The sequence below is a fragment of the Acomys minous genome, assembly GCF_964271855.1.
Source record: "Acomys minous genome assembly, chromosome: 3".
In the NCBI taxonomy this organism is placed as follows: domain Eukaryota; kingdom Metazoa; phylum Chordata; class Mammalia; order Rodentia; family Muridae; genus Acomys; species Acomys minous.
Genome location: NC_140485.1, coordinates 107,336,223 through 107,364,137, shown reverse-complemented (window position 1 = coordinate 107,364,137; position 27,915 = coordinate 107,336,223). Strand labels below are relative to the sequence as shown.

Sequence of the window (27,915 nt, the reverse complement as noted above, 5' to 3'; positions counted from 1 at the left end):
TTTTCTCTCAGTTCTTTATTAGAAACATAAAAAGCAAGCCAGTATACTTTTTAAACGAAGAACACTAAAACACATTAAGATTAGAAGCAACATAATCCTCTGCAATACACAGTCTATTTTTCAGGTAAAGCACAAAGGTCTTGACACATGATTCAGTTATGGCAGAATGGACATGAGGTACAGGTTACAGCCACCTCCTTCCGATGAGAAGGAGGATCACCTCGCTTGGACAGCACTTCCAAAGACGACTCGACAAATACTAGTACTTGACATTTGTCATATTTATTTTACTAAATACCATGGCTCAAAAGAACACAAACCAGAAACCGTACTGAACTAGTCTAAAGGGCTGGGCTAACTGCAGCCGGCTTCCGCAGTCTCTGGAAGCACTCCAGAGTGGCTGGTAACTCGTGCACACTTTGCCTTTTCTGTTAACATGAGTATATTTCATGAACATAAAAGAATTTCTCTAAACAAAAAGAGACATGAAATATTACAAGATACAGGCACTTTTTGTTCCCAGTTTTAAAAATAAGCCAAGTGGAAAATATCTAATAAAAGCAACTGGATTGGAGTTTTCCACTTCAGGTCTCAATTGAAAATTAACAAAACATGTTTAACTGGGATTAATGGTCATATTTGCATTTTTAAAAAATCCAAATTACAACTGGAGAAAATAGCCATTTGAATTCAACTTAATATAGCCAATAATGTGCATTAAAATGTATACACCTAGGCAGCTGAGTAACATCTGAAAGCTTTGCAAGAGTGTGGTTAGTGAGAAAAGCAAAAGGTGCTTTTAGTCCACAGTATCTGATTAAACAAAAAGTAATTTACAAAACAAAGTACCAAATGATACTTTAAAATAAATACTTCATCATTTTGATGAATATATACATGGTGTCCACTCGGGGGTTTAACTGTCTAAAAGCGGCATATCGCTATCCAGAGGAGCAGGAGCCAGTTCACACAAGTAGAACAGCGTAGCCTCACTGGCTTCGGCTTCAGTCAAGGGCTCCAGGCGAACAAGCTTACTCTGGGTTGGTTCTGGGTCAAGGCTGTTCTCTAGCAGCTCAGCGACTTCTATGGGTTTATCTACAGAGGGCACGCCTTCTGACGACGCTGTTGTGCTGCCCTGCTCAATAGCAGAAGCAGGGTTCCCATCAAGGAATGCAAGAAGTGGAAAGGCAGTATACTGGATAAGCTGTTTATCTATAAAGATCAGAAAAAAAACTTTTATATACCCAATTAAGAAATTATATACTTGACGTCACTAAGTTTTAAACATGCAAGTAAGGAAAGTTAACCATTTAGCTGTGAAATTTGTCTTTTAATGTTAAGCTCTAAGAACCATTACCTCATCATCTGAGTTTTGTTTAAGTACTAGAAACTTGTAACACCATCCACAGAAGCCAGGTCAGCAGTTGGCCTTCATTTGTTTTGCAGGTCTACAGTGCTGGGGATGGAACCTGGGCTTTGCACGTGCTCTGCAAGATCCCAGCCATTGCAGCTTGGACCATGACAATTTTCCATGGCTTGTTTGACACTGTATTGAAACTCTCAAAAGAATCTGCAGAAAGTAAGACTACTTTCAGACCTACCTGGTTTGGACTTAGATTTTCTTCCATCTTCAGAAACTTGAACAACATTGCTCTTGGTAGCTTCTAATCCCTTATTTTCAGACTAAAAAATAAAATAATTTAAAAATTATATATATATACATATTAAATACTTTTTTCATTTTACATTTCTTAAAAACATCACAAATTAAAAACTGATAAAATAGCATCAACACATCTGAAATATACTGGAATGGAAAATATCAGAATAAATGAACTTCAAGACAAATCTCACTGAAGTCAGCAGACTAGCTAAGAAACTTGTCCTCAAGGTCCAAATAAAGTACCCAAGTAGGATGAAAGAAAAGGGCATTTCAGTAACAGGACAGACAGAACCATCAAAGAAAAAGGATGGGAATAAACCAAAGACAGGTGGCTTCACATGCTAGTGAGGATAAATAAAGGACGCGTTTTAGAGTTTTGGTCAAAAATGCATCACACATGCTCTCTCTTCACACGAACAGAAAAAGCCTGCACAGATAAATGCACTCAAGTCTCCAAGGATGACACGGTGACTATGCTCTTAGAAGCCTCAATTGTGATGGTTTCTTCTTGTCCTTTCTGTGATTCTGTAGTTCTTTGATTTAGTTCATTTCAGTCAATTCCTTTACCCACTGTTGTTTTTCCTTCTGGTTAGCATGGGGACTTAAGTCTACACTGCTGCTGAGATGTCAGTGGGCATCTCATCAAGTTCTGAGCTACGACAATGCTAAATACCACATATTGCCAAGCAGGACCACGTTTCTGCAGTTGCTTTAGTATGTGTGGTATAATAAGCACCTGTGGAATTCCTGCATTCCTGATAGCTATCATAAGTGGAGCCGTGAAAGCTGCCAAGACTCTGGAAGGATAATGACCCCAAGATGAAAACTACACCATTCCAAATATTTAAGGAAAAATAGTTCATCACTTAGAAGTTGTAATATGTAATTGTTAATACATTTTTATACTCCTTAAAACAGGCATTTCCCAAGGATGCCACTGTTGATATTCTAAACCCGAGAATCAAGATTATGAACCCATTTCTTCCATGTATGTTCTTACTCTTTCCTAGTCACCATTCAGCTATATTATTTGTGATACATGTTGTATACCCTTGTCAAGAACAAAAGGATGAGAGATAAAAATGCCAACAATTATTGATTACTCTGGACTTAGAACTGTAATAAAAAGATCACACTTATAATAAAATCAGAAAGCAACATGTATTTTCTGTGTTACTGGAATTTTTGAAAATTCTAAGTAATTGGTTTCTAGAATAGAGGATAAGCAAATTACAATGACTCAGTTTTAGCAATAAATATGCTGTGACTTGATAACACTCAATATAATGGCAAAATCTTCTACTATAAACCTAGGTAAATGATGGTGAAATTCAGCATATGCTTGTTTATTTAAAAAACTCTATCAAAGTTGGGTGTGGTGGCTCACGCTTTTAATCCCAGCACTCAGGAGGCAGAGGTAAGTGGATCTCTGTGAGTTTGAAGCCAGCCTGATCTACAAACTGAGTCCCGGACAGCCAGGGCTGTTACACAGAGAAATCCTGCCTTGAAAACAAACAAACAAAGTATCAAAACACAGCCACATATTTAGGCATTATCCATATCTAACTAATCTGCAATTACAGCATTCACAGTTGTGACATACAGTTTATAAAACCAAAAATATTTTGGTTGGGCTTTGTCCATTTAAAGAAATAGCATGCCATATGCCAATCATCCAACAAGGCACAATGAACTTTCTACTCTGTAATTTCATAGTTTTGAGGCTCTGAGTCAGCCAAGATGAACCTTCAAAAATGTAGGAAACCTGGTCAGGCTATCTCCTCACACCCAATGGAAACTCTCAGCTCATCAGCTCTACGATCATTCCCATTATTTGAGATGCCTATTACAAAGAATGAAGTGACTTCACTAATCCAGAATTTGAGCTTGCTTTATTTTGTAGCTGATAAACATTAAGGATTAAACAATTTGGTATACATATTAGATATGGGGAGTAAATTAGTCAAGACAATTAAACTATACAAAAATAACAAAGATTTGCAAGCATCAACTATGACAGAGTGTTCTTAAGAATGTTCTAACAACTTGCTAAGTCCAACTGGATCCTTTCTGTTGAAAAAATGCTTACAGCTTACAAAACAATAAATAAATATATACATATAGCCCCTGCTTAGTAAAACTGACCCTTGCTTTAGATACTGTTTTTCATGCTAATCAAGTGAAGGGACTTACAGAATAGGGACCAGTTATTTTCAACCTAAAAATTTGAAAATTGTTTATGGAAAAATACAAAAAATACAGAGATTGTATTTTAATCACTTTATTTAAAGAAATACCTGAACAAGTCAAGGCCAGATGATTTCATACCGAGAATGAATCCCACATGGCCAGAATTGGGCAGTGACAGAATAACCCATAACCAAGTGATAATTCTCTATCTAGTACCTGAGTATCTCAATCACACACATTAGGTAAGAATACAGAATGTTTTCTGTAATTGAGAGTGATAGTGTTTTCTATGTATGTTTACTAGGACTTTGCTCATATTTTTTAATAGCTATGGGCCCTGAGCAACATGATTTAAAACTTACTTTTGTATTATTGATGTAATCTGTGGGATTCATCTGCACAGAACTAGTGAAAAGCTGAAAGACCAAACAAGAAAGACGATAAGTTTAAAAAATATTTTAAAAGATCTGTGTGTTAAAAACTGTTATACAACCATGATGAGTGAAGAGATGTCACTCCTACATGAGGAAGTCTCCACAGATTAAAGTAAGTTTGGAAAGCAGGAAAGCAGAAAGAAAAGCAAGCAAAGGCAGAGCAAGCTGACCATGCACTAGGTGGAATTTTATACAGTAAGGAATTCTTCAGTTAGGGTAAATCATGAAATAAAGCTTCCTGCAATTCCTCTCGCTTCACTCATCTCCATTCAATTTTATATCTTTTATTTTTCTCTCTCTAAATGTCTTTGGCCATATGCACCACCAAAGGCTGAGTGCTAGGTCTTGTCGCTAAGGTTTCACTGACTACCAACCTACTAAATAGGTGACAAATTCAGACTCTACCGACAGGGAAAGGTGACATATGTGTCCAGTGGAGCCCTCTGACAAAATGGCATACCTACTTCATTTTATTTCCTACATATCAAAGAAGTTACTACGGGCTAAGATAGTACCAGTGAGCTTTACTCACAGTCCAGTCAACAGATAAATACAAAGTTCAAGTAATAAGCTTCAAAATCCTAGTAAATCTGTTTCACAGGAATTTATTAAGCCATATAAGAAATCACTGACACCAAGAAAACATGTATTTCTGCTCTCCAGGAGCTTACAATCTAAAAAAAAAAAAAAAGTATTGATATTAAACAGCCAAATTATATGCATATATAATCCAATTTTACAATTAGAGCTTAAAGCACTTAAAGAGGAGAAAGCACGGACAGAGGCATACACAGATGACACAGGGGTCTTAATAAAGCCAGGTGATACGGACCTAGCTAAAGTAATGCCAAGAAGGGAGAAAGCATGTGCTAGCAATGATTAATCCAATCCAAGGAACAGCAATTCTAACCCAAACAGTTACACAGAAAAGTTAAAACAAGAAAAAGCCTAGTGAAGCCACCAGTGGACAAGGCCCCATCCAATCAGGCGTAAGACTCCCAAGAATAGTCTAAGCTCTGAAACAGATATTAGGTTTGCATTTTATGAGAATGACCAAAGCTAGTGCTTCACAAAACAACATGATGCAGAGGTCACACTTATCTTTCTTCTTCGAGCTTCTTTTAGACACTGACTCCTTTCTTTGAAAATCACAGCTGTCATAAAAATATCTTTGGCTCTCTTTCCATTTTAGTTCCCTCTTTTTTATGTCACCTGCTGGCTGCTGAAGAGGTAAGGAGCTCAAATCCCTGGTGGCAGACACTATCTGTATGCCAATGCAGCCTGTGCGGTTTCAGAGAAGCCTGATGCAATTCTGCACCTACAGACAGGGTGGGAGCTGAGTAAGACCAGCAACGTAAGCTCCCTTCTCTCTTGTGCCTCAGCATCTGATTCACAGACTTAGAAGCCTCTCATCCGGACTCCCAGAGACAGATGGTACAGAATATACTCAACCAACTAAAAGGAACTGACCCAACTTCTTAAATCCTAAGGCCAAACCCTCCTGCTAACTGCACCCTGATGCCGGAAAGAACTGAACTTCACAAAGAGAAGCCAGAATTCTACAATGCACCTGGTGTACATCTTCACCATCTTCATTATTTTAGAGAATAAGGCAAGCCAGAGATAGACTTTATAACACTACACTCTAATTCATGGGTGATGTAAGTCTTAGATGAGAGAAGCTAAAATACAAAATTAGGGTGGTTTGTCATTGGTATTTTGAAAAATATTACCTAATGATCAGGTAAAGAAAAATCAGTGTGATTCTGGTACATATACCCTGGAAAAGTAAATGTTACTGTAAAAATTAAAAATGCTACTTATGGGCAAATAGTTTGAGGAATAAAGAAAATGTTGGCACTGAATTAAAATAATCTAAGGACAGGTAAATGAAGCAGAATATGTAAAACTCATAGAGTAGAATTTGAGCCAAGTTTACACTTAAAAGTATAATACAGAGATACATACATTTCAGAGTAGGATAATAAAATGTCTTCATAGAGCTCATAGAGGGAGAACAGAAAGAAACATACACACACACACACATATATATACACACATACATACATACACATACATACACACAGACACACAGTTGAGTGCCCCAAAGTAGAAGACATCAGGAAAAACAAACTACTTATAGGAAGCAATGATTAAGGAGACAAGAGAAGAAAGATGCTGAGACCCTGCACACCACCAAAAACAGGTATATGGAACACATCAATATTCCCAGAAACTGGGAGGTAAGTCTTAGATTCAAGGCCAGTCTGTGTTATTAAGAGACCTTGTCTCAAAAACAAAATTAAATCTTTTGTAGACTACTCTTGTAGTACTAAATACAGTATTTGTAACAGATTAATTATTTGTAGTTCTTCATGTTAAGCATTAGCCCCCCACATAATCAATAAAGAAATGAAAAAGTGAACTCTTCTGTGTTGAGGTGGGGCAGTTGGTAGTGTCTGGGTCTCATCACCAGCACTGTGTAAACTGGGTGTAATGGTAGAGGCCTGTGACCCTGTCACTTTGGAGGGAAGTGGGAAGATCAAAAGTCCAAGGTCATCCTCAGCCACACACCAAGTTCAAGGCCAACCTAGAGAATACATGAGACCAGGCTTAAAAAGGAAAGTTCCTTTTTCAAAAACTAATAACATTTAGTAAGTGTCAAGGGACAATATCAGAACTCAGACGTGTCTAATCCAAAATAAATCCTCCTCCAACAGCTGAAAAGTAGATAAAGCAAGCAAACGAAACCAGAGAGAGACAACAGACAGATAAGACACACCCATACCCAAGGACAGAAATCTGAATTGGGCTTAAGGGGCAGAAGCACTACCTCTAAGGAAGGATACAAAACTGCAGAGATCCACAGTCCGAGAGCACTGGAGTATAGTGAAGTATTCCCAGCACGTACAGAGGATTGAATAAAACCCAGTAAATGTTTAAAGTTAAATAGAAATGACCCAAAGACCACAGAAACTTGTCAGAAGCCAAAGTTATTAGTACTTTTAACACCCACATTCTGAGTTGGGATGGGGCTGACTGTTCGTCCACAGACGCAAAAGGGACTGGTAGGTTCCTGTTGTCAAGCTGGAATGGGATATCCAAAGCTTAGCTCACTCACCATGGGAAGGAATTCTCAAAAGACAGTGAAATACAACCCTGGGTGGTACTGATAATTTGGGAAGGGTGTTCAAGCTATGTGACAGACTAGTTTCATGAGAAGAGATACAAATGACTAATTAACCAGAAACAAGACTAAAGAGTAAGAAAGGACTAATCCTTTTTGATATTATTAAGAGGTTCTTAGAATGCTAATAGTACAGAGTCCTTTAATGTAAAAGAAGATTACTGTAAGGCATTTCTCAGAATGAAGAACAGATCTTGGAAAGAAGAAGGAACAAGATCCATATGAGTAGAACAAAACTAGGTGTATCTAGAAAGCTCTAGAGCACATGAAAAGAACGCCAGAGAACAGAAACAAAATGGTTCAGAAAGATGCTTAGGGCCCGAAATCAAAGAGAAAAGATTATCAGTCCAATATTAGAGTTAAGTTTACACAGATGGCGACAAAGACTGGAACAGAGAATCAGATTCAATACATAAAAAAATATAGTAAATATAATGAAATGTATTTTACTAGAAAATATTTATTCCCAAGTATTAAGAAGTGTCTCTATAATATTCCCACTTCTATTACTAACTTCTAAAGATCTTTATTCAGTGACAACTTATCCTAGAGTAAGATATACACACAGTAACATACAGCAGCAAGTCTAGACTAAACTGGTATTTAGTAGTAGTAATGTTGAAAAGACTGGTATGTTACAGGAGCAACTGCTGCTCAAAGGCAGACAGAAATCCCAAGTCAGTGTCCTATATCCGACTGCTTATGCTTTCTAATAAAACCATTAGTTAAGAAAGTAAAATGCAGAAAGCATAGAATACAAAAGTATTAACTTTAAATGACATATATAAGTAACAAAACTACCAGTACAGTAAAGTGTGTCTACAATACCTACATCAACCAGAAGATCTGGGTCGATGCTAAACTGTCTTCCTGAGAGCATGGCTTGGAAGTCCTCTAAACTGCAGTCAATGCTGTCAAGGTAATCCAACAGCTCCACCCTAAAGGAAGAAGTAACAATTTCTTATTTAGTAAATGTTATCATTCTTACAGATAAAACCACTGTTTGTAATTTAGCTCTACAAAATAATCTTGGTACTTTGTAAGTCCTTACCAGTTTGCTTTTTTTAGTTTATTTTTCAGACAATTTCTCTGGGTAGCCTTGGCTGTCCTTGAACTCACAGAGATCTGCCTGTCTCTGCCTCCCCAAGTGCTGGGATTACAGGCATGTGCCACTGCACTCAGCTTCCTTACCAGTTCTTAAGACATCCCATTTAATATTTGGGATTTATGAAAATTGAAAAACTCATACACTTTATACAACTTTAGTAATTTCAGAACAGATGTGCTACAATAAAGGTAGCTTTACCTTTTTCTTCTATACTATCTCACTACTTTAATACAACTAATACTTGAATTAATTACTTCTACACTATAAATTCTCTATTTTAATACAATGTGTCCCATAGTAGAAACTATACAAGTATACAGAATTAAAACAAGAATTTCATTTTAAAAGTTTAGAGAATTGTTCACCAAACAAACTCCCAAGGCCACTCATGACAAGTAAATCCCTTTCACTACAGAGATCAACTTTGATCAACAGAGTTCTTATCCAAAATTAAGCGCCTGTATCACTTAAATGACCATTCATTATTACTTTGAATGTATACAAATTTAAAGATTACTTTAGGTTTATTACTGGACTGAATATAAGAAAGTAATTAAAAACATGTAAATGAACACTCACTTTCCCAAAAGGTTAATGTTATCATTCAAAATGGCGTCCATCATTGTCACAGGATCTTCTGAGGTCAGACCAGATGAGCCATTTAGCTGCACAGCACTGGACATGAGCGGGCTGCCGCCGCCTGCACTTCCCAAACTTAAGGCGTCTCTGCTTGGCGCACTCTGCTCTGTACTCTGAATGACAGGCGCATACTCATCTTCATTGTCATCCTCGACAATTACAATATCAGGGTACTGGCTATAGCCACATCAGCAATATGAAGGAAAAAGAAAACAAATACAGCTTTAGACAGGTAAGTTCATTTTCATCTCTGGAGGAATTCCCGTATCACCTACTGAAAGGTCTCCTCTTCTGGAATAAGTAGAGAACCACAAAGAATTGGGAAAAAAGGTTTAACTCCAAATAAAAATCATAAATTTTCTCTTGGAGGTAGGGTTTATCTGGCTTAATACTCTAAACATGAGAAAAAGATTAGTACTTAAAATATGAGAAAAGGATTAGTTTTTCAAAGAACCAGTGGTTTTTAATATAATTATTTGGTAAGAAAAATGACCAGTACTTTCCCTAATTTTATATTTTGATTCCTTACTTGGAGGGATCAGATATGACGTCTTCATTAGGTTCTGGAATAACTGGAATATTTTCTTCATCTGCATTATCATCAGTAACATCATAAATAATTATGTCATCTGACATCCGCTCTCTTGACTTTAATCCTTCAGTCCTGCTATGTGGAACCTGAAGCATCAGGAAGAAACAAAACATACGGACACTATGGAGACTATAGAGGATGTCATAAAACAAGGCAAAAAAACCAACAACAACAACAACAAAAAACCAACTGGACACATCCTATTTCCTAAATATCGAGGATACAATAGCAAACAAAACAGCTTTGTTTTCTGTGCTGGAATGCACATTCTACTGAGTTACATCATTTTACAGAGCTATAAAACATACACTCATTTTCTACTTAATAAGAAATTCAGAGACCCTGAAGATGACATACCCAAAGTGTGTTTCTAAAGAGATCTTCAAATTCTAAAGTAATTTTTTATAGATAAATAGTGAACACACTTCACACACTTCCATCATGACCACACAGCCCCTGCGCTGACAGCCAAATGCTCTATCTGAAGCCACTATGTCTGAAGAGGCTTCAGTCTTACTCATTAAAGAGCCTCACTGAGAGAAATACAATTTCATAGTTAAAAGTCACTGGTTATTTTAGCAACAGCTTGCTCGTTTTAGTGTTAGGATGCAGTTCACAGATAGGCTTGAAGGCCCAGGCCTATAATCACAACTGCTCTAGAAGCTGAGAAAGGAAAAATTCGAGTTCAAGGCCTGCCTGGGCTACAGAGTGAGTTCAACAGCAGCCTAAATAGCCTAGTGGGATCCTATTGCGAAATGAAAAAAATAGAAAGCTGTGGAGACCCTAGGTTCAATCCCTAGTACCACCAAAAGGAAAAAGAAAAAAAAGTCAGCATTAAGAAGCAAGCAAGGCATTATAATGCAACTTTTTTTTTTTTACATTAAACCTTCATCTACTTATGTAAGCTTTCAATCCAAAACTTAAGCTGCATTATACTTGGTTTAGAAAAAGAAGAGGATAAAAACTGAGGTAAGATGAAGATAATGCTGCTTTGTCCCAGAGGGGTAAAATAAACAGACATACATCAACAGTCAGTAATAAATCTGATCAATATTTAACATTTCTAACATTTCAAATTAGCAACAGTAACTTAGTGGTATAGCATTTGCCTCACCTTTAATCTCTAGCACATCCCAAAAGAAAAAAAGAATTATCAATGAAAGAGTGAGCAGTACCATAAAAGGCTTAAATTAGTTTGATGGCAGACTAGTCGGCAATTAGATATAAGACTGCCAACAAAAAACAAAAATACAAACTACTTTGAAATTGCTAGAGAGGAGTACTCTGGTCAGCATAGATGAAAAGAAAATAAATAGCAGGGAATTCCAGTAATCATGTTACACTATGATGACATCACATGATCAATGTATAGCATCACACTAAACTACATTCATCAATTCCATAAGAAGAAAAAGGCCACACTGTTGAGGTACCACTTCCTGGTAGGCTGTATGCTAAGCATGTAAGAGGCCCACTTCAACCACTCCCCCGTACCAAAGTGGTAAACACTGCACAGTATTTAACCACCACCATGTATTGCTATAGTTTAGATATAAGCACAATAATAACAGCATTCCTGAACTCACACACAGAAAGAGCCATGACAATGACAAATAATAAAGCTTGAAAATTAGCAACTGTATTTTTTTTTAGCAACTGTATTTTTAATGACTTGTTTCTTAAAATACTCTAAAGCAAGTAATCAAAGTGTCATGATTTACTAGAGCTGGGGAATGAGGACTTACATTCTTATTCACTAAACGTCTTTGACTGCATGAAACACTGCCATAATAAAATTTACTTTGAGAAAATAAATATAAAATACATGAAAATTTACTTTATGATGGTGATTATCAGTTGGTTCTTTGACTATGTGCTGAAATAGATTCTTCTTTGGGGCGCCATTAGTGTTTAGAAGTAGAGGCCTGTAAATAATAATAATTACATAATTCCAACAAGGCTCTTTTACTCACAATACCTGAAGAATACTTACTTCAATAGTGAATAAAAAATATTTAATAAGAGTACAATAGAGACAGGCACACTTTTAATCCCAGCACTGGGAGGCAGAGGCAGGCGGATCTTTGTGAGCTCGAGGCCAGCCTGGTCTACAAATAGAGTCCAGGACAGTCAGGACTCTGTGTAACAGAGAAACCCTGTCTCGAAAAACAAAACAAAACAAACAAAGAGTACAATAGAAATTCTTTAGAACCACTCAACTCCTTACAAAGTATTTGCAGTTTTTAAAAAGGTAGCATCACAGAGTAAGAGGCAATAAATTAAAGCTAGGCTTTTATTTATAAACTGCCAAAATCTCCTTTGGCATCAATAATTAATATATTTATAGGTATTATAACCTATCATTAACATTTTAAAAGACTGGGCCGACTACATATTTGATTCTCTCCCTATTTCATAACAAATGGTCTATTTTTAAAGAGTTCTCCTCACTGGGGCCTCCTAAACTCTACTTTAAACCATTAACATGAATGAGAAATCAATCAGTAACACCGCAGGTCTGCAAAGTGACCATCTAGCTAATCCTTACTTCTAGGAAACTGGGTGTGTTGGTGCCTGCCTGCAGCCCTAGTACTCAGAAGGTAGAGCCTATGAGCAGGGTGAGGCTGAGGCCACCTCCAGGTATGCAGTTAAAACCCTATTTGTAGGAGGGAGGGTGGGAGGGTAGGAGGGCGGGCAGGCAAATCATTAGCAGGATGACAGGGATAAAAAGGTTGCATATATCCAACTTTTCAACATTAATATGGCGTAAATGGAAAATTCACTCATACTTATGTTATGGGCCATGGTGAATTAAGGGCCTACAACATGAAAATCTTCTCAGCCCTTTCAGCTGTCTGGAACATAAACTACCTCATGTACAAAATTATTCAATATATTACATATAATTACTGTCAGACTACATGTATGAAGTATGCATAACAAATTTTGAATTTAGATATAAATTTCATAACAGGTAACTCATATATATGCAAATATCCCAAATCTGAAAAAGTTAAAATCCCAAATACTTCTCGCATCCTTAGTATTGTAGTAAGGTTTGCTCATCCTGTTAAAATTATTCCTGAAATACTTAGATAATTTAACAAAGACAGCTGTTCTTTGTCCCAGGCATGCACTCAGCAGACACAGGTGCTCATGACTCAACACTAAAACGTTTACAAGATAAAACTCAAAACACGTACCTCTTACGTTTTAAGCTCACAAGTTGATTATTCTGAACCAATGTAACAATAAACTGGACAATCTGAGAAGAGAACGTAAATAAAATTTTTTCATCAAAAACTCTGTCCACATTGTATCAAACCAGTCAGCACCCAGCTTCCTCCCTCCTGTAGTGTGCTCAATAAATGACTCTAAAACACACACCAACTAGTGCCAACGCAACTTCTCACAATCTGACACCCGAGATTCGCTTTTCTCACAAAGACTGCAGTGTGATGTAAAAAAGACAAATTGGTGTTTGATAGCATTTCCATAAGAAAGGTAATATGGTTGTAAGCAAAAGGATTTACTAACGCAGAATAGATCATAAAATTTAGGTTTGGAAGAGTGCACTGGCCAGTTTTTAAAGTATTCCTGTTGCGATACACCCATGGAAGCTTACCCAACCAACAGACACAGTTAAAGTTAATTATCTGCGTGCTTAACTGAAAGGGGAAACTATTAAACAGATGGACAAAACTAAGAGAGACACAGGCCCAGCTGCATTGTGGCAGGGTCTTCTTAGACATTTATGTCCTCAACCTCACTACAGAGCTGCTCCATCTGAATTCCGACAGGTCCAGCAATGTCTGTGGTAACCACGTGTGGCAAGCCTTCTAGGTACATTTGTGAGAACCACTTTGGTTCAAAGTATGATTTGGTATTTCACCTCAGCTTCCTACTATAGATGCAAATAAAAGTGAAGACGTGAGTAACAGTGGAAAGTAGTGTCTCAGTGACTGAAGGCCAAAGCGGCTGGAGGACTGCTGAGACACTGTAGGGTCTTACACACTTTACGAAATTCAATTACAAGATTAAAACAGAATCTCCCAACTAAGGCTATTAAACAACACATTGCAAATACAGAGCTGAGCAGGAAAAGTGCTGGTAAAAATTTCAAGCGATGTCTTAACCATCACTATCTACCTATCTTTGCTGTTGGGAGGGAAAAAAAATGCAGATTACACAGTTAATATTTAACCAAAACGCTGCTTGGTGAAAAATAGTAACAGACTCTTTTCATCAACTACTAAATTAAAAATGCCTGTTATTTTAACTCAACTATCCTTAACAAAACACTACAACTGCCTATATTATATACATATATATGTTTATATATAAGTTTTTTATATATGCTGAGAACTTAAGGTTAATTTTATTTTACAAAACTAGTATACTGTCTTGATCACAAGCCAAATGTGACAACTGTTATTCATCTCTGTCCTAAGGCTGGTTCACCACATGCAGAGTCTGTCAGTCATCAGCTTATTTTTAGCTCAGGTGCCTTTTCAGGCAGGAACAAGATTCATCTTCCCCCCACCCACCTCCAAAGAACCTGTTGCTATGAGTCTGGCTTACTCATAAGCAAAAAATAGAGACCTTATTACTCTCATGTTTCTTAATGACAAATGGAAGTTGGGATGTAAAGATTAAATGACAAAGACGCCATGCCATGGACGGATCCTAATTCTTCCTTGAATTTTCAGCTCAATATCTTGAATTTATTTTGTAACTTTATTTTACCTACTTATTTTACTAAGCCCAACTCCTAACTTGTCCAAATGACTTAAAAATTAACTATATTCTCAGAGTAAAAAGCAACAAAAAACGGCCCACCCAACGCAGTACCAATCAGGCAAATGCAGAGGACAGTGCAGGCGGGTGCCTTACCTTTCTAATAACTTGTTGCTGCTGTGCGTGCTTTGCTCGTAACTCTGATACCTCCTTCCAAAGGGATTCATTCTCACTGTGTTAGAATTTATTTAATAACCAAAACAAAGAAAGATTTGGTCAGAAGTCCAAGATTCAACAATTTTTTATTAAGAAAGCCAGAGAACTTCAGAACTCAGAGGTGAGAGGAGGCAGACAGAGGCAAGAGCAGTACAGGTTCAAGACCAGCTTAAGCTACACAGTGAGACCTTATCTAAAGAAACAAATAACTATACTACTACTCCTATGCCATAATTATTTCTTCTCAATCGTATTATCTACTAGTCATGGCTATTTGGGGAAGAAGCCTTATGATACAAACTTACATGTACACAGTAGTAGGTACTTTACTCCTTTTGATATCTGGGTTTGGTACGTTTTGCTTAGAAAAAAAACTAAGTTTAAATAGGATAGCAAGTATAAACAGATTTTGTTAATCGTTTCAGCAAAGAATGCAAAGTGACACTGACCACCATCTTATATATGTGAGTCATTTAAAGTTCCATAAACACTGCCAAGAAAAGGCTCATGGTCTTCACTGTATAGATGAGGATACACACTGCGGTATGGCAAAGTGAAGGAATTTTTGCCCAGTATCATAGAGATCACTACACAACTATTAAAAGTAAAACTAATGTCTGTCAGACCCTAAGGCTATCTGAAGATCTGTCTCAAACTCTCTAAGGAAGGAAAGGAATACCTCTAAGTGTTTTTAAAGAAGAAAATTCAATAACTTACAATAGTTATAATTCCTTTCCCTTCTTTCTTGCCTTTGTAAAACTGAGTCTGTAGTTATTAATCATTAGCAGAGCTAACAAAGGATAAAGGATAATCCAACTATCATATGCTTATATTCATTTCTATTAATCTACCAAAAGTTATCTTTCTCAAGCTGTACTACTATTAAAAAAAGATGGCAGGTTGACATATAGAAGTATCAGAAAAGGAAACTGTTTTTAATACTTACTAAATAATAACCATATGTTTTCAACAATCAAATTTTAAAATGCTGCTATCTGTCTACTGAGGCAGAAGATGATTGTCTCTAAGACATAAAGGATTATTAAATGATCAAACTCGTGAATTAGGTTAAAGGACACTACTGACAGAAGAGAAACAACACAACTAGTTAGGAAAAATAAGCAAAATTGGCAAGTTTAAGGGTTATTCAAACAAGGAATCAAAGTCCAGAGTCACTCATGAAGAAAACATCTGAATTAGAAACGAAGAGCAAAACTGTAAGACAGTGTGTGCATAACTACTCTCAGGCTTGAGAATAAAACAGCTCATCTCCACACAAGGCAGCAGCTAGCAGTAAGGAAAACACTACTAAGTAATGCAGTGAACAAGATAAACCACGCTTGGAAGGTGAGAGGTCTTTGCAGTATCAAGTAGGGCAACTCTCTTGCGCGTACTCCTTTTCTTATCTCCCATGCCCTACTTTTTCCTGAGATAGGCCACAGTGAAACATATTTTAAGTCATTTACATATGAAGACCATATACAAACTAATCAATGTAGAACTATATTTACTATACCAGTTATATAGAAGATTTCTAATGTACACCCGTATTAACATATTAAATCATGAAAACTAATCTATGTAGAAATTACTACACTATCTTAAAGATCTACTATTACATAAGCAAGACCAGTTTCATGGCTAGATTTATCGTCTTCTGACAACCATAATTAAAACCTATTATTAGGACAAAGTCTATAGCCACAGACTAAAAGCAAACTAACACTTATGGGAGAGGGGGAGGCAGAAGTGACCTTTGATCTTGGCTACTGAAGACTACTTAAAATAAAACACTGGACAATTTCCAAACCCCAACACACACACCCCAACTTCTGTAATATTAGAATTGTATTTGGAAATAATATTTTTACCTTTTTAATTCTGAGAGCCTGGACTCAATAGTCTCTTGTTTTATCTGGACCTTCTGAGCACTACTTATAATTTTTGTTAAATCTTCCTGACGAATTTTATTTTCCTCTGGTTTTGAAGATGAAACCTTCCAAAATAGAAATTTAGAAAATTAAATATATGCCAAGCCCCTTTGATTGTAATTCAAAACTTTCTACTATAAGAAGTCTCTGTAGCCTATTAAAGAAGTAAGGTCATTACAAATTTCTAAATTCTAAAGCAAAAATAAACTTCACAGCTCAATACAAGAGAAAGCATGGAATAATCACTGTTTTTTCCCTAGACTACTTAGGATTAAACCATCACCTTTTAATGGGACGAGCAGGAATATGGGTGTCATTTCCAAGCCTCTTTATTATCATATTCTACGCTTAATTAAAAGAGTGCAGTATATAGTAACACAGTAGGTAATTTTCCTTCCTGGGCTCGTCACCTTTTATTTTTACTCTGCAGTTTAGGACTGAGCTCAAGGCCTTGCTCATATCCCAGCCATTGAGCTATATGCAGCCCGTTTGCCCCCTTTTACCACCACGTGCCACTTTTGGGTGATGGGAACTGAAGCCAGAGTTTTAAGGGTGCCAAGCAAGTATTGTAGTCCAGTATTCTTGTTTTCTATCCACCTTTTACAGATTTAGTAAAGACATTCATTTTAGCAAAAGGTAGTTGGTCTTCCCGCCTCAGCTAGCTTAGGAGTAAGCCCTCCCAGTAGGATGGGTGACTCTACCCTCGGTCACACACAGTGACTACTTTCCTTCCCTCTGCAGTACATGGTGGGAGCAGAGGGACAATTAGCCAAAGCTCCGTCAGTCTAGTTCATCTCAATGAGGAACAGCACATTTTCATTATTTATATATTTGTTACTACAGGGGGTTACTGAGACAGGGTCTCACTCCATAGTCCAGGTCTACCTGGAACTCACTAATTACACCAAGCCGGACTCAAACTTGCAGCGATCTTCCTGCTTCTGCCTCCCAAGCGCTAGGATTATAGGTGTGCACCACCACGCCTGGCCCTTTCTGTACACCCTTACATCCAGCAGCTTAAAAGAAAGCTGTGTGTCATGTCTAGAACCTAGCTGGTTCATGCCAGCAGCAGGCGGCTCACCTTCCTTTTAATGTTCTCCAACAAGTCATCCTGGCCTTGTCTGAAGTAAGGGTGCTGAAATTCAACAGGGCCATCTCTTTCCTGCTTTACCATTCCCGAGTCAATATGTACCACTTTACGGAAGCCATCTGACAAAGATGAAAATTTACATGACTAAAATTAGGTCAAAAATAAAGTTTATACAGAATACTTTAATGAGAAAAACTGGCTTAATCGGTAGTTATCAACAGCACAACAAGCCAACCACTGGTCATACTCACACATATTTAGTTGTCTCACAAAGCTGGCCATGTTATTGTGCTTGAAATACTTGGGAAGAATTTCTTTTGCAAATCTTTGCTCATCCAAGACAAGAAAACTTTGTCCATTCTAAAAATCAAACAAAGCCCAGAAATATCAATTATTTATGTCCTATGACAAAAGCTATGCATGTGACTCTAGATCAGCTCTGGTATCTCTTCCTAGATCCCTTCAGACCAACTTTTTATATCTGATAATGTATATTTAAACAACAACAACAACTGCAATTATAAGTCAACAATTTTGGTGTCGGCATCAACCCAAAAGCTGCATCATGCTCTGATTAACTATTAGAAGAACTTCCATTGGGAAAGCAAACGGCCTAATATGCAGCCAGTGCTATTAAGTTACTTTAAAGCTAATGTAACCAGGCAAAAATAAATTGATAAATCACCATTTTATCTCTATCCATAACATGTCTACCTACATTTTAGCACATGATACTGAAAACTATAAAAGAATTCAGAAAGATTTCCAGTTAATTAATTAATTGAGTAGGGTGCAGTACTGGGACTTGTGTTTACAGCCAGGCGAGCCCTAAGCTCTTGCCCACTAAACTATATCTCCAGCCCCCTTTTTTATTTTCTAAAAGAAGATTCTTTAATTGTACGTAAGTATTTTCCCTCTATCTACATATGAGGGCCATATATATGCCTGGTGTTCATGCAGATGAAAAGAATGCTTCATATCCCCTAGAACTGGGGTTAGACATGTGCCAACATTGTGAGTGCTAGAACCAAACCTCAGCTCTCTGCAACAACAAGTGCTCTTACCCCTAAGCCATCTCCACAGCCCTTAGTTTTTGAGACAGTCTCTGCAGTTGCCCAGGCTGACCTCAATTTGGTGATACTCCCAGCTCAGCCTATGAGCAGCTGCAACACCACCACCATCAGGCCAGACTGGTTTCAAGTCACTAAGTGGTTTTGATCCAAAAGCATAAAAATTATTATAGACTTAGCACAAAACCACAACAATCAAACAACACGGATCTGGAGGAAGACAGATCAACAGGGAAAAAAAAGCAATAAAGTCTGTCAAAGGATTTTCAACAAGTTTCATGGCAACTTGAAGGGGAAATGACAAGTCTTTTTGGCAAATGGTATTGAAAAGAAAAAGAAGCTATGCATATGTAGAATAGAGTTGAGCTCTTAACAGACATCACATACAAAATTTAACTCAAAACAGATAAAAACTACAAACCCATCAGTATCAAAGACCTAAATCTTAAGAGGACAAACTTTTTAAACATTGGATATAGGAATGATTTCTTCACTATAAACACTGAAATATGAGCAACATAAATAAAATCAGAAATATGGGACTATATCAAGTTTAAAGACTATTGTATATTGAACATCAGCAAGAATGAAAAGGCCACTCACAGAATGGAAAAAAAGATTTGTAAATCATATGTATGACATATATTCACAATGTATATAGGCTGTTTACAATTCAAAAACAAAAGAACCAATTAAAAATAAGCATTTTAAAAGATGCATAAATTGCCAATTAGCACATGAGAGATGCTTTATATTCAGAAATCATAGGAAACAAACAGTATGATACTACCTCACCGAAATTTAAGCGGCTTTTATCAAACAACTATATTATGCTAAAAGTATGACTCCACTTACATAAAGATTTTTTTTTCTGGGGCTGGAGAGATAGCTCAGTGGTTAAGAGCACTTGACTGCTCTTCCAGAGGTCCTGAGTTGAATTCCCAGCAACCACCTGATGGCTCATAACCATCTGCAATGGGATCTGATTGCCTCTTCTGGATGAAGAGAGAGCACTCATACACAAAATGCACTAATAAATAAATCTTTAATAAAAATATTTTTTTTTTGAGACAGGGTTTTTGTATAGTTGTTTTGGCTGTCTTGGAACTCACTCTGTAGAATAGCCAGCCTGGCTTTGAACTCACAGAGATCCACCTGCTTCTGCCTCCCAAGGGATGGAACTAAAGGCCATAAAGAAGAATGGGGGTGTGGTTAGTTCATAATGAGAGAGGTAACTGTTACTGCCAACAAGCAGGCACTATGTAGTGGTCCAAATGGAAATGGCTTCCAAAAGCTCCTATATTTGGAGCTTGGTCCCCAGCTGGTGGAACTGTTTAGGAAGGATTAGAAGGTGTAGCCTTGTTAGAAGAGGTGTCACTGGGGCCAGCTTTTCGGTTTCAAAAGCCCACACCAATTCCACTTAGCTCCCTCTGCCTCTTGCTTGTGGATTGCATGTAAATCCTAGCAACTGCTCCAGTGTCACAGCTGTGTGCCTGCTATGCCAGTCATCCTGATGGTCACGGTCTCACCTTCTGAACTGTAGTTTCAAGCACACTCCTTCTCTAAACTGCTTGCTCGTGGTGTCTCATCACAGAAATAGAAATTAAGCAACAATTTCAGTTTGGAAAGATAAAAATTATTCTAGAACTAGGCAGTAATAATGACTATGTTTTTAAAAAACTGTAGTGTAATTGAAGCGTACACTTAAAAATAGCTACAACAGCTAACTTGGTGTCATGTTATTTTACCAAAATTAAACACACACACACCATTGAAAAAAATTCACCTAGGAAAGGACAATTATTTAATAAAGATGCTGGACAACTAAACTAAAAAAAAAAAAAGTAAAATGGATCTTTCAAACTATCCACAGAAGCTTATCCCACATAGACTTCAGACAGAAAAGTAAAAACATATTTCTCTCAATAAAACATGAGAAAACAATGTGAAACTACAATAGAGTAAAATGCCCAAATAATAAATTATCAAAACATATTAGGGCTTTCAATTAAGTAATAACATAAATGGACCTAGAAAAACAAATATAGCTTTGTAAAGCTGCTAATTCTCCTTTAATTCAAGCAATGCATGACACTGTCTTCACTTTAAATTGTCTTAATTTTCAAAGGATTTTAAAGATGAAGAAATGCAATTACAACAAATAGAAGGTAATTACATACTTATTATAAGGAACTGCTATAAATAATAACAATACTAATAAAAATCTACAGCATAAATTTCCCACAGAACAAGAAGCTAAGTGGCTAGTAAGTAGAAGAGAACATTAGGACTTCATTAATTAGTAAACAGCAATATAGATTAAAGGAAAGAACTTTTGAAGTATATTTTCTACCTGCTACTCTAGTACCCTCTAATGGTAACATTCTCTTTGAAGAGGAAGTGAAGGAACAGAACATCCAATGCACAGATATCAAGAGAGAAAGCTGATTTGACCTCTTTGGAAAGCAATGTACAATCTGTGGTTAAGCCATTGACACCTTATCTCCACATAACTCATAAAGTTCATATACACCAGAAATTTGAAATATATTTGTTTGCAGCATGTAAACCTTTATGACCTCACTCTCTTGATTCCCCTTTTTATCCACTTCCTTCCCATCTAATTGGCTTTTCTCTATCTCTAAGTATTTAAATAGCACATCTTTTAGTTCTTTTTGTCTTCCCAAGTACTTTCATTCAATCCCGTGACTTTATCCTCATAAGCTCTACAGGACCCCAAATGCCAAGTGGTACCCAGTAACCTATTCACTGCTTCCACCAGGGTGTCTTGAAGTATGAAAACCATGCTGCTCAGAAAGATTTCTATTCCTGGTACTACACATCACCATTCCTTACAACTTTTTGTTTAGGACCAGAAGAGTTTCAAAACATTTATAAAAACCTCTTCAGTTGAACAGCTATAGTCCAAAACTACCTAACTGGTTTAAGATATGAAACATTTCAGATTCAAGAGAAGGCACGCGTGGCTCACACTAAATCGATCCACTTTTATCTCAAATATAAAATGTAACCATACAGAATCCCCACCTAACATGTCTCCCAATCCTCCACTACCTCAGCAGGTAAGTTCATCCAGTTGCCCAGGCCAAAGTGGAGACCCTGCCCTTCTGACTTTCTTCTCGCCTTCATTCTGGAGGTGGAAGGAAACAAAGTGTTGGGGATAGAATCTAGTCAAAACATGCCATGCAAGCTTCTTTACGGCTGAGCGCACCGCGCATGCGCACACACACCCCCACACACACCCACACGCAACTCTTAATTCTACTCAGAGTCTTCTCCAATGAACTTCCCAGCAATCTCCAAGTTTTCCTTTACAGTAGGTATCAAATCAAACAACCTCTCACCACTACTGCAACTGCTCTGGAAAACTGATCGTCTCTAACTGGTTCCCTACCTCCAGTCTCCTCATGATACAGAAGCATCCCTAAGGCCCCAATGCCTCTGCTTTGCCCACCACAACCTCACAATCTGTCTGCTTCCCCGAGTATGGCATAGCCACAACTCCTACTTTTAACTCTTCTGCCTCAACCATCCTTTCTAACAACTCAGGTCTCCACTCAAATGGCCATCTTATCTTTCCCTTCCTTGTTGGAACCTCATTCATTATGTCTGTTCTGCAAACATCAGGGTCTCTTACATCTTTTGGGTCACAAGCTGACACTTTCTTTAGCCAGTAGGGGATATTAGTGACAAACACAGAACAAATGCATCCCTCTTGGTTCTAATGTATTTACGTGAGTTTCCTGCAACACAAACAGACTCTGGAGTACCTGGCTCATGTATGGTTAAGAAGAGCTAAAATAGCACCTTTTCTCTGTTACTTTTTCCCTCCCTTGGAAAGTTTTAAAGCAGTGTTTCTTGCAAGACATTTCTTATTTTCTAATCCTCTAGCAATCAATCAAGACACAGACTCTGGTTATACTTTTAAATAGCCTTAGTTAACCTGGAATAGGGCAGATATTAACCCCCATAGTAGGGCAGGTATGGGATATGATTCTAATAATTTCTATCAAGCTACATCCCATCCATAATCCCAAATACTTGCTAATGTTCATCTGGGCCAAATCCTCCATCCACGCCAGCCACGTGCTTCTCTTCCATCTAACCCATGGTGGCCTTCCCTCTTCCTCTCCTCTGGTCTTTCTTCTTCCTCCCAAGATTCTCTGTCTCCCCCAGCCCTGGAACCTTAGCCACACCTATCCCATTTGCCCTGCCCAGGATGGCCTTTTATTGGTCAAACAGGTTAGGCTCTTAGGCAAGGTAAGGTGGGTCAGAGACAGCAAGTAGTAATCAAGCATCAAAATACATCAGACCAACATCCAACACTCTAAGATGCAGGTTGACAAACTTTCTCTCAAAAAGTCAAATCAGTATTTCAGACTTGCTATTGATACAGTCCACGATTCGGCTTCTGTCCAGAAAGCAGCTGGGACAATATGTAAACACATTTGGGCATGAAGGTGTGGCTTAACGGCAAAGTGCTTTCTTAGCATTCCCAGCACCACAAAAATAACAGTACAAACAAACAAATGGGCAGGGGTGTGCTCCAATTAAGTTGTGTTTGTCCGGCAGATGACAAGTGTGCAGGCTAGCTTTTTGTATTGTGACACAAGTCAGAGCCACTTAGAGGGAACCTCAATTGAGAAAATGCCCTTCAGACAAGCTTACTCAGCATTTTCTTCAATGACCTTGATTTGGAAGGGCCTAGTTTCCTGCCTCTCCTGCACAGAGCGGTGCGAGAGAACAGGATAGGCAAGCCACAGGGCGCAGGCCAGTTGGCAGAGCTCCTGTAAGGCTTGGGCTTCAGGTCCTACCTTGAGGCCTACTTTGAGTTCCTGTCTTGGCCTCCCACAGTGAACCAAGGTCTGGGATATGTAAGCCAAATAAATCTTCTCAAGTTGTTTTTGATCATGGTCTGTGTCACAGCAATAGAAGCCAAACTAAGACAGCAGGCCTGCAGGTTAGCCATCACTGTTTTGTAGACTTCCATTAAGTTCCAAAAGCGCACCGTAAGTGATTTTTCTCCTGCTCAGTAACACAGGAATGCACTTTCCCCGAAGGTTTGCATCTTGGCCTTGTGAGCCGGGATCCTACTGGTCGGCTATCTCCTCTCACCGCCACCAACAGTGGCGTGGAGTAACAAGCCTTAGACTCTTGAGCTTGTTATTCCCATTTGCTTGGTGTAGAAGTCATTCTACTAAACTTATACTGTTGAAAAGAACCATTATATGGCTTCTATGATATGCCTAATTGATAAGACTGTGCTTATCCGGCTTTATTCTCTGGTTTGGGTACTAGTTACCACCCAAGATTTTATTACTTTCTTTCAGAGAGCTCCATTTCAACATACACTGATTACTGGATATTAATAAAAGTAAAACCTCTTTTTTTTTTTTTTTTACCAATGATAGGAATATCTATTTAACCCTCATAAATTCTTGTCTGTATCAAGTTTCTCAACTTGTTTGCATGGTAAACATCTGGCCTATTTAGGACAGTGTTACACTAAAACATCCTTGGGTGTCTACAAGTATTATCTCTCTCTGTCCTAAAATCTGTTTACCAAAGCAAAAAACACAAAAAGAGCTATGTAATGTTCTGAAGCTACAGGAAATGTTATTAGGAGAGACTGAAAAAAAATTTTTTAAAGACACTATGGATCTAACCCCTACTATTCTGGCTTAATAGCATCCAGTATAATTTTGATAGTTCAGACTATCATATTTTTATATTTAAGGAAAATGAGAATATTCTTTTTCAATTTTGTCACCAAAAAATTGCAAGGAAAAGTGAACCTATGCAGACATGCAGGACTATCAGACCAAGCTTTCCAGAATACAGGTGAGAAGGTTTTTTTCCTTAGTTTATCCTCAAGCTAGAGGAGTCTGTTTTTCTACCACTGTGGAGGGAAGGGGGATGCATAAAAGTCTGCTTAGTCCTCAGAGCTTCCGCTTTTAAAAGACCTTAAGCCCCTGAGACAGTGTAAAAGCTCACCGCTACAGTTCAATACACATGTAAAGGAACGTTTAGAAGAGCACAGCAGGGCTGAAGAGAGGCCTCAGGAGTTAAGAGCACATGCTGCTCTCACAGGGAACCCCAGCTTGATACCCACTGCTCATGTGGGTAGACCTTAATAGCCAAAATCCTAGTACTAGAAGCCTGATGCCCTCTTCTGCCCTCCACAGGCATGTGCACACAAGTGTACATATCCACACACAGACACGCACACGATTACAAATAAAATCTCTTAAGAAGAGAGAGAGAAAAACTTATTTTGGTTTTCCATCTAACACCGATTAAAGTTGTACCTTTCTCTTTTTTCCCCCCATTTACTTATTTAGTCACTTTACAGCCCAATCCCAACCCCCTCTCCTCTTTTCCTCCCAGTACCCGCCCCACATCTCCTTCCTCCTCCTCCCTCTCTCCCTCCTCAGAGAAGGGGAGGCCCCCAAAGGGCACCAATCCCCCCTGGCACCTCAAATCACAGCAGCACTAAGTACATCCTCTCCACTGGGCGAGTGTCAAGGCAGTCCAACTAGGGGAAAGTGACCCAGTGGCAGGTAACAGAGTCAGAGATAGCCCCCATTCCAACTGATAAGGGATGTTTCAGTATTGGCATTCATTTTAGAAAAATATCTTAGAAAGCAAAAATAAGAAATCTGTCCTGGAGAAACTAGGCTTAGCGCAAGACAACATTTATCCAGAATTTCTCAATTAACTGTAGAGTGCAACACTCTCATATAAAATAAAGATAGCACGAACATGTATAAAAAGTTTGGGAGATTTTGGAGCTCAAAACTTTGCTGGGAGTCTCACTGACCCTGTAAATATGTGCAGCCTCTCTATGCCTGGAAATGAGTATAAAAGAACTGGCTTATCTAGAGGATCTATAAGCCACTTTTCAAATATTAGCTCATCAAGGGTGTCCCACCTTTGACATTACAATAGGACCTTGTCATCTGCAAACCTGCTGGGCCACATCCGTAGCCTGTGATCCTATTCCAATATCCTGTAACAGCTCCACTGATTTATCCAACATTAAGCGCCATCTCTGTCTCCAGAACATAGAGTCTAAGAGTTTACAGGTTGACTATCCTACTGGTGTACTAGAAATAGGCAGGTAAGATATAAACTGAGACTTACTGATATAAACATAAGTAATTAAGTAGTTTGTTTCATTTAGAATCAATTTAGATCTCACGTTTATGCACTGGTTTAATTCCCCACATTTCACACCAAAAGCAAAAAAAACTATTAAAATGTTTTGGCTAGTTCAACTGTTATCAGACCATAATACAATACTCTTTAATTAGAAACAAGTATCAGTATATTTGGGTAGTACTTTTAGGCAAACAAGCAGCCTTTTACAAGCTAAAGGGGTTCAATAAAGTCAGCTTGGTTGGGGAAAGTATTTCAGTCCAATTTCTAATACTAAAAGATAGCTGAGTAACAGCATCTACCGATCCAGCCTTGTCAACCTTTAATCCTTCTGACTGACTAAGAGCATGAGACATCTGTTTATTTTAAGTACATGCTGGTTGCTGCCTTTCTTATTTTCACTTCTTTGTACAAATGTACCGAATTAATCAATTGCTTAGTATACACAACCGGCAGGGGGTAGGGACGGGCACCTGTGTGACAACACTTACACAAGAAAATTAAATCCTAGGAAGAAGTTTTTTAATAAGTGATACACTAATACCCTAAATCAGTGACATAGTTGTCAAAATATTAGGTATTCTGTTGCTGTTCCCTATTAAAGGCACGCAAGGCTGAAAACTAGTTTTAGCAACAAAATAAGAACAAAAGAAACGGAGAGGGCTATCATTTATTGGACACACAGCTAGGTATTTTTGTACTCATCTCAAAAACTGTGGACATGAAAATACCCCGAATAAGTGACCGACTACCCTAAGAGAAGCCGATCCTCCTTTATAAAGCGATTCCGACAATCTAAGAATTGCGTCGGCTTAAAGGAAGGGCAATAGTGGTGTTAACAATCACTCTGCAAAGAATCTTTGTGTGGAACTGGGGGGGGGGGGTCTTGGGTCACCTAGGCAACGAACGCATCCATCTTACGCATAACTTAGACCAGGCAAGATACCGGGCTTGAGTAAGGTCATCTTTATTTATAAGTAGAATCTGGATCAAACTGATCAAGGCAGCCACATAACCACTCGGCCAGCAACTTATCGGCAAAATTCAACGACTCGTTTTTAATTCCCCGGCCCAGCTAAGTTACTAAAACGTGCTCTTACCGGCACTTTTACCATAATTATTTTTAAAAAGCTGATTAAACAAATGGCCCTGTCTCCAAACAATAAGGGGGAGCCGGGGAAGACGAGAAACTTACTGTAAGAGCAGTCTGAGTCTGCACATTTTGCCTTGGCCAGCAATAAAAGAGCTCAGACTCGAGAACGAGCAATCCCCGCGGAGGTGATTTCCTCAGAGAAGCCCAACGCTGCTCACCCAGCTCACCCGCCCGCCCGGGGCTCCGCGCCCTCCGGGAGCCGACAACGGAGGATGAGTGTGCAGAACGCTCGGCCCCGGCCGGTTCCGAGTGCCCGGGCCGGCGGGACCGTTACCAGGGCGCCCCTCCCCCACCACCGCCGCGGCCCGTGGCGAGCGGAGCCTGAGGAGCCCGGCTCGCCGCGCACACAAAGCCGGGGGTCCGCAGCGGGAGGGGGGGAGGGGGCGGGGAGAGGCCGCAGGTCGCCGGAGCCGCCGAGCCCAGCCGAGCCGAGCCGAGCCGAGCCGGTTCGACGCGGATGACTCCCCCAAGCCACCGAGTCCCCAACCGTACCTGACTCCAGGTGATGAACTCGTTGGTGTGGGTCTCCTCCACCAGCGTCCACAATTTGCTGAGAAAAGCCGGCACGTTGGAACTCTGCTTCATTGTTAGCCAGGCGCAGGGATTCTGAATTCTACTCCCGAACGCGGAGGTCGCGGCGGCGGCAGCGACGGCGGCGGCGGCAGTAGCGGCGGGGGAGGCGGCGGCGGCGGCGGCGGCAGCTGCTCCCCGGGAATGCACACCGAG

The 27,915-nt window shown here is 38.7% G+C and overlaps 1 protein-coding gene across 4 annotated transcripts; it reads right to left on the bottom strand.

The window, feature by feature from the left end:
- HSF2 (heat shock transcription factor 2) lies at window positions 1-27,910 on the bottom strand. 4 transcript variants are annotated; one of them, XM_084777732.1, is made up of 14 exons: window positions 27,682-27,822; window positions 21,933-22,008; window positions 18,039-18,147; window positions 17,779-17,906; window positions 16,638-16,762; window positions 14,707-14,782; window positions 13,017-13,078; window positions 11,651-11,738; window positions 9,751-9,899; window positions 9,162-9,398; window positions 8,307-8,412; window positions 4,216-4,269; window positions 1,602-1,683; window positions 1-1,212 (listed from the first exon to the last, which is right to left on the bottom strand). In XM_084777732.1, exons 2-14 carry the CDS (start codon window positions 22,005-22,007, stop codon window positions 917-919), a joined length of 1,587 nt encoding a protein of 528 aa, XP_084633858.1. In that variant the 5' UTR covers window position 22,008; window positions 27,682-27,822; the 3' UTR covers window positions 1-916. The 4 variants fall into 4 exon arrangements, with proteins under 4 accessions (XP_084633858.1, XP_084633857.1, XP_084633855.1 ...); XM_084777731.1 differs by lacking the exon at window positions 27,682-27,822 and adding an exon at window positions 27,232-27,481; XM_084777729.1 differs by lacking the exon at window positions 21,933-22,008 and having other exon boundaries at window positions 27,682-27,910.
- Window positions 27,911-27,915: the final 5 nt, after the last annotated feature.